The 12969-nt window shown below is 33.5% G+C and overlaps 1 protein-coding gene across 1 annotated transcript in view; it reads right to left on the reverse strand.

Annotated features, from left to right (window-relative positions):
* The window catches only part of DHX29 (DExH-box helicase 29), a 43560-nt gene that overhangs the window by 6875 nt on the left and 23716 nt on the right, over nt 1-12969 (reverse strand). The window contains exons 13-23 of the mRNA XM_010977762.3: nt 10099-10275; nt 9549-9689; nt 8264-8408; nt 8011-8128; nt 7300-7384; nt 5719-5807; nt 4508-4636; nt 4284-4359; nt 3289-3513; nt 2047-2183; nt 1524-1617 (exon numbers count right to left, since the gene is read on the reverse strand). Of these exons, the coding sequence (XP_010976064.1) occupies nt 1524-1617; nt 2047-2183; nt 3289-3513; nt 4284-4359; nt 4508-4636; nt 5719-5807; nt 7300-7384; nt 8011-8128; nt 8264-8408; nt 9549-9689; nt 10099-10275 (1416 nt within the window). The remainder of the gene's footprint in view (nt 1-1523; nt 1618-2046; nt 2184-3288; nt 3514-4283; nt 4360-4507; nt 4637-5718; nt 5808-7299; nt 7385-8010; nt 8129-8263; nt 8409-9548; nt 9690-10098; nt 10276-12969) is intronic.

Below are 12969 nucleotides of genomic sequence, written 5' to 3' on the forward strand. Positions count from 1 at the left end.
ATGGCAACAATCTAAACTTGTTGCCTAGAATCTTTTTCTACCTCTAGCAGTGCCAATCAGCTAAAATACTATAGGAAGGATGAGCATTTTTAAAAGTAAAGAGGATACAAATGATTAAAAGGTGACATTTACATTTAGGAATTCCTTTAAGTTTCTGGTTTGGGACTTAAGGGATTTTAATTCCAGGGGAGGAAAGACCAGACAGACAGTAGCTGTAATACTGCAGGGCTGGTGAAGAGACTGAAAACCTTGCAGCCCAGAGGAGGTTAGGAAAAGGTTCACAGAAAGAAGGGGCTAGGAGGCAACTTGGAGGCTGGGAGGAAGTGGAGTAGAGACAGAAGAGTGCTGATTAGCTCTCCATATCTTGAACCCCGGTCAGTTGGCCCAGAGGCGGCTATTCTTCAGTTTATCCCTTCTGCTTCAAGGACAAAGTTCATTCCACTTAAAGAAGTCCTTGCTGTCACCTCGGCAGTTATTTTAAATCACAAAGAAATAATGGGTCAAATTATATGCAAATAAAAAATTTTTTAACCTTTTAAAATATGAGTATAGAATAGCAGGATTATTGAAAGATACATTAAATTTATTTTCTAAATAGTTTTATAGCGTGTCTGCACTAAACACCATTTCCCTTTAAATGATGTACTAAACTTAGGAGACATTATTCAATGTATGGACCTTGTTTGGACCATGATTTGAACTAGCTGTTAAAAAAACATTTACGAGATTATCCAGGATATTTAAACAGTGTATAGTTGATGATATTAAGGATTTTTTTTCTTAACTTATTGAAAGACATTTTATTATTGCTGTTCCATTCTTTCTACTTAGCAAGGCACTGGATGAGATGACAACAGGAATTACTTTTTTAAGATATGGTAATGTTAAAGAAAAAAAGAATCCTATACTTCAGAGATATATAACAATTTGACTCCTGGATTTTGCTTCAAAATAATCTAGAGGGCAGATAGTGGAATAAAGGGAGTATAAGTAAAACAACGTTGACCAGATGTTGATAATTATGGAAGTGGGGAATAGGGACATAGGAGTTCATTATACTATTTTGTCTACTTTTATGTATGTTTGAAAATAATAAAAAGTAACAACTGATTTTCAGAGTTGAGAAAAACTAGAATATCCCTATTCAATTCCTTTTTTTAAAATGAGGAACTGAGTCTTAGAATAATTAACCTCCCCCTGAAAAAAAAAAACTCCTCCCAAGCTGAGCTGTTGAACAGACAGCTATCCTAATTCTCAAGCTAGTGTTATTTTTATGAAATCATGTTGCATCTTTTATCCTTTCCTGCATATATTATGATTACTAAATACTATTTTGAATCACTGTGTAATACAGGTTACCTGTTGGGAAAAACAACAACAAAAAATTACAGATTTATTAATTCAGCAAATATTTATTAAACCCTTACTATGTGTCAAGCACTATCCCAGGCATTTCTTTTTCCAAAATAATCCTATTGGTCAAACATATGATGCTGAATTAAGATAGTTGTATTAAGATTTACCTCTAGGGTTAGCAGTGATGTTCTATTAAGAAAATTCCTCCGGCAATATGCTATTTCAGAACGATAGCCTCCTTCTTCCCGTGCTTTCTTCCATCTATGTAAGAAAAATGACCAAGGTTTAGTATGTTTGCTTCTCAAACTCTCTTTTTCAGAGGTACTAACCAAAGTAAGCCCTAATTAATTTATAATCCTTTAAAAAGAGGAACGGTTTTGCTTGTTTTAGGAACTAGCCAATTGTATATAAGAGTTTCAACTACAATATAGATTCTTTTTATGTATAACAGAAAATTATTAACTTCAAATACAATGTAATATACATATAATAATACAAAGTACATTATTCCTAAATTTTAGGATTATAAAAATATGAATCCCTAAAACAATTTATACCTTGACAGATTAAGTAACTAAAAGTAAATTTAAAATCTTAAATGCGTCGTTTTAATAAAGTCAAAGATAATTTTTTTAAAAGGTAAATACCCTCAGGTTTGACCTACTGACAGCATTCAGATTATTTCTTTACCCCAGATATGCATTGTAGATCGTCAGATGGTCTGAATCTGCCATAGCCAAAGCCGATTTTGCAAGATCTGCTTCATCTTTTCGACCAATTGGTGTGGTAAAAGGAGACTTCTCTGTCATAACTGCAGCTAGTGTTGCCTATCCATAAATAACCAAGAAATTTATCATTAAAGAGGTATATATTGAAAGCTGATCTGTAATAGAAAGCAAATCATAAAACAATTGCACTTTCAGGTTACATGTTTCTTTTCAATTTATCATATTCTATAATAGCTAACATATTTTCATTTTAATTGCTTTTTGTTCCATTTTATGGAATTTGAAAAATATATCACTTTACTTTTATACCATCTTTGTGAGAAAGGGAAGTTGAATCACCACAATCAGAGATTTTTAAAAATGAGTAAGTGATTTATAGTCTGTCACACAGTTACAAGCAGTTGCTGAATGATGGCTCAGATATCCTGACTCCTAGTCTGAATTTCCATTGCCTGCAATACTCTTTAAATACTTCTTAAATAATCTGGACTATATAATGGCCCATTTGTTGTTATTGCAGATTTCAGATCAACTATTGTGGGAGAGGTTATTTCTTGGGCTCAGCATAATTCTGGTGAGAATTTCTAATACTAGAGGTAAGTCATACTCTCTCCATTTTGTTTTCAAACAGCCTTGATTTGCAGTCCCAGAAAAGGTCACAACTTGATAATGCTGGAAAGTTGGAATGGCATAGCAGGCATACGAGCCAAGAGATTCAGACAGAGGTACAAGGTGTTAATTTTGAGGTAATTGAGAAAATAGAATTGCTGGTAATTGCTGGCTTGGAGATAACCAAAAAAAAAAAAAAAAAAAAGAGGAAGTTTTGATTCCACTTGTGTGTGGAGTTCAAAACTCCCTAAGAATCATCCACTATGTATTCAGTTAATATTTCAAGTGGGATGTCTGATAGCAAACTCTACACAAACCAAAACCCTCCTACAAAATTGTACCTACAATACACTTAGGTAAAATTGATAATAAGAGTATTGAAGTAAAATGAAAAAAACGGATGAATATATTTTCTTGTATATAAATATAAAAAGTTAAATATTCAAAAATTCTCATTAAGCATTCAGATTTCCTGATATTAATGTTAGGACATTCTATTTAGTTAAAAAATTAAAAGTTAAAAGTTGTTGCCAAACTTAAAACTTTCCCAGCCAAAACGATATTTAAAGTGAAGAAGCAACAGTGTTTGTCTTACCACTGGATCAAGGCAGCCAAATATGGCACCAAAAATAAGCATCTTGCCAATCTTGACATTCACGGGCAAAGCTGCTAGGTGTTGGCCCAGTGGAGTCAGTTTAGGCTCATTTAGTTCACAAGCTCCAATTTTTCGGAGTAAATTCATTGCATTGCTGATTACTTGAAGTTGAGGAGGATCTAAAGCTTTGGAGAGGAAATCTTCAGGAGAACCAAGATTGCATTTCTGCAGATTGAAAAAGTGATAAATTGGTATATGATCAGAAAGAATTAACAAAGAGATAGTCAAACTAGAACTAAATTTAAGTAAAATTTTAAGCAAAGACAATAAATATGTGTGCGTGTTAAGGGTGTAAACATGAGGATGAGATCTTCTAGTCCATATTTTTAGTTTCTTCATTACTGATTTTTATGGAATCAAAAATCTAGTAACTGACATAGCTTTTAATAAAAGATGTTTAAAAAAAAAGAACACAACATAGCTTTTAATAAAAGATGTCTAAAAAAAAAAATCTAGTAACTGAAGGATATTATAGATCTTTCAGACTAGGAGGCCCTTGGTCTAGGTCAGGAGTTCTCAATTCCAGCTCTGTTGTTATTTGGGGCCAGACAATCCTTTGTTTTAGGGGACTGTGTTGTTCATGGTAGAATGTTGAGCAGCATCCTTGGCCTCGACCCACTATATATCCATAGCATGGCTCCCCTCTCCCCCTGGTTCTGACAACCAAAATGTCTCTTAACATTCCCAGTGGTCCCCTGGTGAGCAATATCATTCCCAGTTGAGGACAACTGGTATAGGTTATGAGACTGTATTTTAATCTATAAAGTATGAGTGCCTATGGCAGATTTGAAGCACAGTGGGTTTACTTATAAAAGGTGGGGGGAGGGGACATTTATTAAAGAACCATAAATAAAATACTTGAAAATCTAGAGCAATTTTTTTTTTCTACAAAGAGGTGAAGAACAAAAAATTCATCCAAGTTCTTTTCAGATTACCATAATATGAAGACATAATTCCTCCAAAGGCACACGTAAGATTTCAGGGACAGAATAGTCCATAAAGCCTTCAAATCTGAAAATAAAATAAAACACTACTAAATACACATAATACTGAAGTCCATCAAGCCTTCAAATCTGAAAATAAAATAAAATACTACCCAATACTAGAAATGCCACACTGTACTGGTTTATGCATTTTTAATGTCTGGGCTACGCCATACCTTTCTCTTGTGTACATTCGGAAACAGAAGCCATCTCTGACCCGCCCAGCTCTCCCCTGGCGCTGTAGAGCACTTGCTTTGCTGACAAATGTCTCCACCAAAGAACTCATCTGACTGCTTTCATGGTACCTAGAGAAGTGTTTTAGGAGAGAATATATAGATAATTGACTTAAATAAAAATATGAAAAAACTGGAAATATTTAACTCAAAATTAATTTGTAGATTAAAAAAGTCTATTATCTCTGTGGACCAACATTTTCCAAATTGTGTTTCATATTTAAATAATTTAGCAAATACTGCATACTAAAACTCGTATTACCAAATTAAAAGCTCTGACACAAGGAAAAAAATTGTTTAATTTAACCTTTCCCAAAATAATCTGACTATGGAACCTTTTTGATTTCAGTGTAATGGTTATTAATTATGCAATAAGAATTCTTTGAAAGAGTTTGAGAAATGCCTCTGTGAACATTATAATTCAACACATTTTTCACAAGATACAATTCAACCCTGAAAACACTCCCTCTAAAGGTATGATTTTAAAAAATCAAGGGTTTATTTTGTATTGAATAGTCATCCTTATTTCCAAGTATTGCTAGTTACCTAAATATTAATAAGGATAGCGTATATAGATTATAATAAACCACTAAGGTAGTCTCCCTTATTTATGCAGTATGAACATTAAAATATTTACAGAGTAGTAATCTTTGCACTGAAGATTCAGATAAAGTTACCTATTATATGTGTCAATTGCTGTACTATGCACTTTCAACTATGAAATTTTAATTTTCCTCATTTACATATGAGGAAACTGATGATTATAACTGATGGTCACATTACTTGCTCAAGATTACAGATCAGAGATTTATATCCAACTCTGATTCTAAAACCCATGTTCTTTTCCTATACTTTCACAAATAATGCTTTTATAAAACTATTTACAAATTTATAAAAATTTATGTTCTGAACATTTTCTCAGCACTTTTCTAACAGTAGCAGTACACTGACATTACTTATGGGAAAACTTATAGCATGAATTTTGACATTTACTCTCAGATATTTTGAAGTTTCTATAGTTTCTCTGAGACTTCGTTTTGAGCTGAATTAGGACATTTGGGATTTTCGCTATGATTCTGTGATTTCTCCCAAGAATTCAAGAGTCCCAACCCTTTTCAGGTAAAAATGTTTTGATTTGGGAAATTGAAACTTACTTATTTTCTTTTGTTCTTCCAGTATCAATTACAAATACAACATCTGGAATAGTGATACCCGTCTCTGCAATATTTGTTGCTAAGACAATCTGAAAATAAGAAGCCAAAACATTTAGGTAACTACTTTCAGCAATGTGCCATCATTTAAACTTCTTTAGTTTTAGCCACTAAAGTTTAAAAAGTGAATTTCAATTTTATTTACAAAAATTCACAATCTAATTGCTATTACTGTGTAATTTAAATTTGTTCTAATTAGTTTTATCACTTCAACTTGTTAATTAAAGTTACAGATTTTTATTGTTAACAAGAATACTATTCCGCTAATTCTAGTCAGTCATCCTAATGACACAGTAGCATGGGAAATTGGATCAGAGAATGGAGACTGCCCAGCAGAACACTTCACAGTTATTAGGGAAAAAATAGTAGTAGTTCTTCAGTAAGAAGAACTGGTGGGTTGCTGCCCTGGCTTTGCTACTTATTATATTAGCTTTGTGACCTGGGCAAGTCATTTTACTTCTTTGGCCTTCAGTTACCTGACCTGCAAATTAGGAGGTAGGAATTCTAGCTATAAAATTCTTAATGGTGATGGCTGAAGAGTGCAGTCTTCTGTGTTTTGTTTTTATTTTTCTGTTGAATCCTCGGAGGTAAAACATTTAGGAAATTCTAGGTCAAATTCAGTATATTATCACTCTAGCTCAACTTTGTATTTTAATACTGAATGCCTGCTTTTCTTATTCACTTATTCTAGGAAATAGAACCCAGATTATTAAGACTTAGATGGGACCTAGGTGATCAGATTTTTTAAAGAGGTGGAACTTTTTTTCTTCAGACAAAATTTTACAGGGAAGCCCAAATGTTATAGATCAGAGCACAATCTTTGAATCCTTGGAGATTTCAGAGCACAGTTAGAAACGCATCAGTTTAATCCATCTCCTTTTAAAGATGAGAAAGTGAGGCTGAGTGGGTTGCCAAAGGCCACAGACATCGCAGTGGCTTAGAGGCAAGAACTCAGTCCTCCTACATTATAGTCCAGTCTCTTGCTGGGGGCTCTGTATTCCTCACAGTTTCTACATTGTGTTTTTTTCCTCTAAGAGAGTGTCAAAATCTGAGAAACTCTCTTTGCCAAGTATTTCTTCATTTAGAATCCTGAACAGAGGAGACAAAATACTGAGACTGTTTCCTAACCGAATGCTCTGTGTATTACAAAAATAATCAGGAATGAGTAACCTAGAGAAAAACAGAGAACTCGCTCAGGATTCAAGTAGCTCCTGACAAGCAACATCCTTTGTGATATCTTCTTGAAGGAAAAGTAGTCATTTTTCTTTTCTTTTCACAAGCAACATCCAAGCCGTATTTTAAAACTACCACTCCCCGAAAGTCTTTAACAATACATAATATAAACACCTAATATAAACTGAATTTTAATATTGGGTTCATTTTTGATTATGTTAAACTGCAGAGCATCTGGAGTCTGCCACGCATCATAAGACACAATATTGTCTTTGATGATAAAAAGTCATAACACTTTCATGAAATATTCTTCAGCTGGATTACATATAAATTTGCTATACTGAATTTTACCTTCCTGACTCCTTGAGGAGGAAGTGTGAATGCTGCAGCTTGATCTTGAGTTGAAAGAATAGAATGCAGAGCTATCACTTTATATCTGAAAGTTAAAATCATAGTTCTTAGCAAGTTTCTCTTTAGAAGACACTGCAAAGAATAACAAAATTTATTTGCAAATAAGAAGCAACTTTTAAATTTTTTATTATGAAAAGTTTTAAACACACAAAAGTTCTGAGAACGGGACAATGAAACCCCATATATACTCATCAAAGAGAAAAAAATTAATGTGAATGAATCATATAGAATGTAGGGTTTAAAGAATTTAAAAAATATATTCTGATGTTGAAGTGATAACCATAATAGCAGTAATAAACTGTATCAAAACAGACATAGTGAAGAGCCAATTCAATATGTATGGATGATAAACTGCAATTTTGTTGGGGTTTTGCACTATCCAGTGGGTTGGGGAGGGGAGTCACCATCTTTATTCTTAACCACAGGATTCCCTCTGCTTAATCATATTAAGAAAAAAAATGCAGAAATAGTTATCTAAAATTTTTAGTAGATAAAATGCTGTGATAGAAATTTAAAAAAGAAAACTTACTTCATTATGGACAATTTTAACTGAAGGTGGAAAGACTCTGACAACCCTGATCAAGAGTTATAATACACAAAACATTTTTCTATTTTAAAACTACCAGGAATATAATGAAGTTTTATAGTTACCGATCTGAAAAAAATCTTCTGTCAGTGGATAAGAGATCATACAACTGCTGAATATGAGCAAGGCCTGGTAGAAAGATCAGTACTGCTCCTTCAACATTTTTGAACTGGGGACTTCTGTCTGAAATTTTTAAAAAGATACAATATTCAAAATAAGGAAGAGCATATAAGATATTAATAAAATTAATAAAACATCTCTAGCTAGTAGAAAAGTTTTATCAAAACAAATGGAGACACATTGGAAAGAGATACATACCTAAGTATGTCAGAAGTTCCAAAATGAGATCCAGGTTGATTTTATGAGGATTCATGTAGAGAATAGCATGCTGAGTGCGGACACTGTACTTCTGGTAAAATGGATTTAAATCAGCACTTGTTCCAGTCTGAACTGGGATGTATTCCTAAAAGAAAACACAATCAGAAAGAGCTGAATAAAAATATTAAGAATTTTTATAAGACAAAGGAAAATATATTTGCATTCATTCAAATCTGTATTTTTCTGTCACCATTATTTGGTTAAAATATAAAAAGAATACATTTTTAACAGTATTAAAGTATTACACAATTTCATCTCTCTTATTAATTTAATTTCATCCAGCCTCCTTAAGAAAAGCTTTTTATCTTGGCATGTAAATACTAAATTAAAGAAACAAAGAAAAACAGAACAATGGATGCATTTTTCTGTGGCAACTGAAAAGCAGTCAGGCCAAGAGAGGTCATAACTTTAATAAGTAGTATACACCTGCCTCATTCCTTCTAGATTCTACTTTGGCTGCTGAGTTCCAGTCATCTCTTTTGAAATATTACCTTTAAGTTTTTGAAGTCTTTCTTTAGTTTCTAATTTCTGTCTCTGCAGTTTTAGGGAAAGATTTCAGCTTTTTGGTATCTTCACTTATATGCTCAATCGAAAGATAAAGTAATCATAGCTTTGTGCTTCCATCAGATAAATGAAATATCATGGATATAATGAAAATAACTGTATATAATACCACTGGCTAAAAGGCAGAATAAGGTAGCTCTTGTGATATTTCTAAAACTGTGTCATTGAAACTGAACTAACTCTATGAAGAATTGTGCTTGCCCTGGATAGCTTCACTATAGGACTAAAGTTGGCTTATGCCAGGTCAGAGGCTGTTAGAAAAAAAAACAAAGGCAAGGATCTAGATATTGGACCTGCCACATTTCTGACTACCTAAGGTGTTGAGATAAAGTAGAGAAGATCACTACAAATTTACTGCTCAATAATTGATCCCTGCTACAAAACAATAAAAGCTGCTTTTAATTTATAAAGTCCTGGACTTTTTACGTGTATCTATATGGCTAAGAATAGTTTAAGAAGACAAAATATCATAAACTGAAGACTAGAGTTGTGAAACAAAGATTAAAGAAATGACCTTTAAAATTTGCTCATAATCATATCTATCCTCTTCTACCAAATTATATTTGAATGCACTGTGCCAGCCACATGATTTAAAAACTCTCATGGCAGTCTGTGCCCTGGATATCACTATCAGATGTCTTTCAAAATATTTTATTTTTACCTGATACTTTTTTATTCCCCCTGCTTTGCTTGTAACATTAATGGTTATTTCTTCTTCCTCTTCCAGAAATTTCTGACAATATTCTGAATCTTTCTCCAGGACAAAGCCTGTTTCTTCTATTATATCTTCAAGATGAAAAACCTGCACAGATTAAGGCATATAAATGGTGAATTCAAATTCATTTCAGTAAATACATTTTAAAGAGAACAAGCGATTGTTACCTTTTGAATGTTACCTAATGCTAATTTAGAATATTATGAAAAAAGCTTTTCTTCTGCATTATTTGCAAATAAAGAACTTGGCTGATACAAATGGATCTGTCTGTCCCTCGAATTTTTCAGGACAAAGGACATTATGGTGTATATTTACATGTGAAAACCAATTAAAAGAGTAGTCTTTATCAGCTTATAAAGGCCATCTCTAGGCCCTCTCCTGACTTTCAATACCCTAGAAATAGTTCTAGGCTCAGATTATACGGGCCTATCTTCTGGGAACACTCGCTGGTGAAAATGCAGTTTCTGTTTACATATGCATTATGAAGAAAACTTACCTCAACAGGGTAACTTCTTCCTGAAATTCTCAGAATAGGGCAGTGTGTGAAATAGGTAGAAAACTTCTCACTGTCTACAGTGGCACTCATTAGAATCAAATGTAGGTCAGAGCGTTTCTGTAAAATTTCTTTCAAGATAATTAATAGGAAGTCTGACTGGACACTTCTTTCATGAACCTAATATAAAGGGAATAAAAATTAATCATTTATAAGGTCTAGTAAGAGGCTAAAACAGTCAGACCCTCAAATCTTCTAAAAGGTAACCAATGGTTACATACGTACACATGGAGGGAGAGAGAAGCTGTATGTTTCAAGTAAAGCAGATCTTTGGAACTGAAAATAAAGGCACCCTCCAAATTTGAAGTCAGTAAAAATCAGCAAATAATGAATAAGAATAGCTATGATAGTAGGTCTCTACCCTAGGAGATGGTTTGTTAGTGTTTAGCTGATAAGATTAGGGTATCTCCCAAATTTCACTTAGAAGCCAGAGTAACTCTTAAAGCTCTACTACTAATACAAAAATGTACAGACACAAAACTGCAAGAAGACAGATGGTTTATCCACTATGTAGAAAAGAGGGAATCTGATTAGTAGGAATTTGACAGATTCTCTATCAACTGTCTAAGAAAAAGATTCTAATGCCCTTCCAACAGATGTATTTTTAGTGAAGAGCACTATAAACTTGCTATAGAGCATGAAAACATGGGACACTGTCAGAATTTAACATCTGCTGGATAAGTACTAGTCTATATTCCAACTTTCTGTACTGGGACTTATTTCTATGCATTTTATTTTATAAGATTTCAGGTAGCACACAAAAGATAGAATACGTCAAAATAACAAAAAATAAAACAGGTTCGATCATTCATTTGCTTAGAAGGGAGGCAACAGTGGCTAAATGTTCATGCTCCAGAATGAATTGCTTCAGTTCAATTCTTCTTGGCTTGGTCACTTAAAATATGACTTTAAGTTATTTAAATATCTTTGGGTCTACTTCTTTTTCTATAAAATAAGAATACAAATACAAACTATAGAGTGTTTGTAACTATCAAATGAGATCATGCAAAGCCCTTTGAGCCTAACAAACAATACTCAGCATCGTGCTAAATGCTGGGAATTAAAAAATGATCAAGACAGTCTTTTCATTTCAGAGTTTGCAGCCTCGTAGGAGGATATTGTAGAGGATGGTTTGAAATTATATGTGAAGGGTAGCTAACTCAGGCGGTCAGGAAGGCTACTAAGAGAGATTTGCCATTTATGCTGAGAACTGAAATATGAGTTTGAAAAAAAGGAGGAAAAAGGAACAGCATGATAAAATGAGAAAAAGTGGTCATGGGATACAACTTGTGCTAAACCACGGTGGTCAGGAGATCATAATACATTTTAGGAAATGGAGAAACAGAAATGATGCCTTGAATACGGGATGAAGAATGAGCAAGAGAGAGAGCTGGTGAGGTACTCCATAATCTGTCCATATAAAGTCTTATAAACCTGTTAAGGAGCTGAGACTTTATCCTAATGAGTTAGTGTAGTGAATAAGACATTTTAAAGCAAGGGAATCATGTGGCCTGAGTTTTGTTTTAAAAAGATAACTCCAGCTATAATGTGAAGAATGTAGTAAAGGACAACAAAACAGAGAGCAGGAAGTTTAATCAGAGACTTTTGTAGTAATTAGAGAGATCATGGTAGCCTACATGAGGGTTACACCAGTGAATATTGAGAAAAGTGAATGAATTTGAGAAAAGTAAAACCAGTAAGTCTACATGACTGAATTTAGGGGATATGGGAGAAAGAAGAAGGAATAATCTTGGATGTTTTTACTTTGGTGGTTTGACCAGGATATTTATATCTGAATCTCAAGAGAGAGATTTTTTTTCTGATGGATGAAACAGATCTAGAGAACCTCCTCAAATAGATGGTAATTTATACAGATACTGATTTTTTAAAAAAAGAATAAAAAATGAGGATAAAACATAAAATAGAACTAATAAAAATGTGTACTTTATTAAGTACACCTGGGAGAGGTGGGCAAAAAGTCTGGCTGTAAACATACCAGCAGTCAAAGGAAAAGCGACTTAACTCACACACTGACTGTAAACAAACAAATCACACAACTATTCCTAATAAGAAAGCCAGAAGTATTATCCTGAGCATCTTAATAAAGAAGGTCCTGAATAATACAATGAACTCTGTCCCAGCACCTCTTACATTGTTATACTCAACTTATACTCAATGATGATGAACTTCCCTGGGCTTCTTCTTACTCTTACTGTACTGTTCAACAAGAAGTTGACAGTATCACATGAAGCACAATTCAGTAAATCACATCTACAGACTGTTAATACTAAACCATTAAAGAGCAGCTCCCTGAAGTTGGTATGACTTTTAAATTATGGTTCACTCTGATGTATATTTACTAAGCAATTTTCTAATAATTTGGGGCTCCAAGAAAACTTACTGACTAGCTAATACAAATATTTTATCTTACCTAGCAGTAAAAAAATTCTCACTATAAATAGATAAATTAGCATTTTAACTTAAGTTGATTCCTGAGGATACTGATAAATCTAGGTCTTGGCTATGCAAAGCTATGACACCCCATTCTCCACCCATCACTGCCAGAAGCAGTTACCCATGGGCCTACTCAGTTAAGCAGCCATACATCCTCTTTCTTTTTGCATCTTTATTTTTTATTTTTTTTAATTTTTAAGTGGAGGTACTGGGGACTGAACCCCGAACCTCACGCATGCTAAGCATGTGCTCTACCACTGAGCTATACCCACCCACCAGCTTTTGGACACCTTAGTGATAATAGTACAGTTTCTTTCCCCATTAAAGAATAAAGACTCCAAAGATAAAAATGAATTCCTA

The sequence above is a fragment of the Camelus dromedarius genome, chromosome 3 (assembly GCF_036321535.1).
Source record: "Camelus dromedarius isolate mCamDro1 chromosome 3, mCamDro1.pat, whole genome shotgun sequence".
Classification (NCBI taxonomy): Eukaryota; Metazoa; Chordata; class Mammalia; order Artiodactyla; family Camelidae; genus Camelus; species Camelus dromedarius.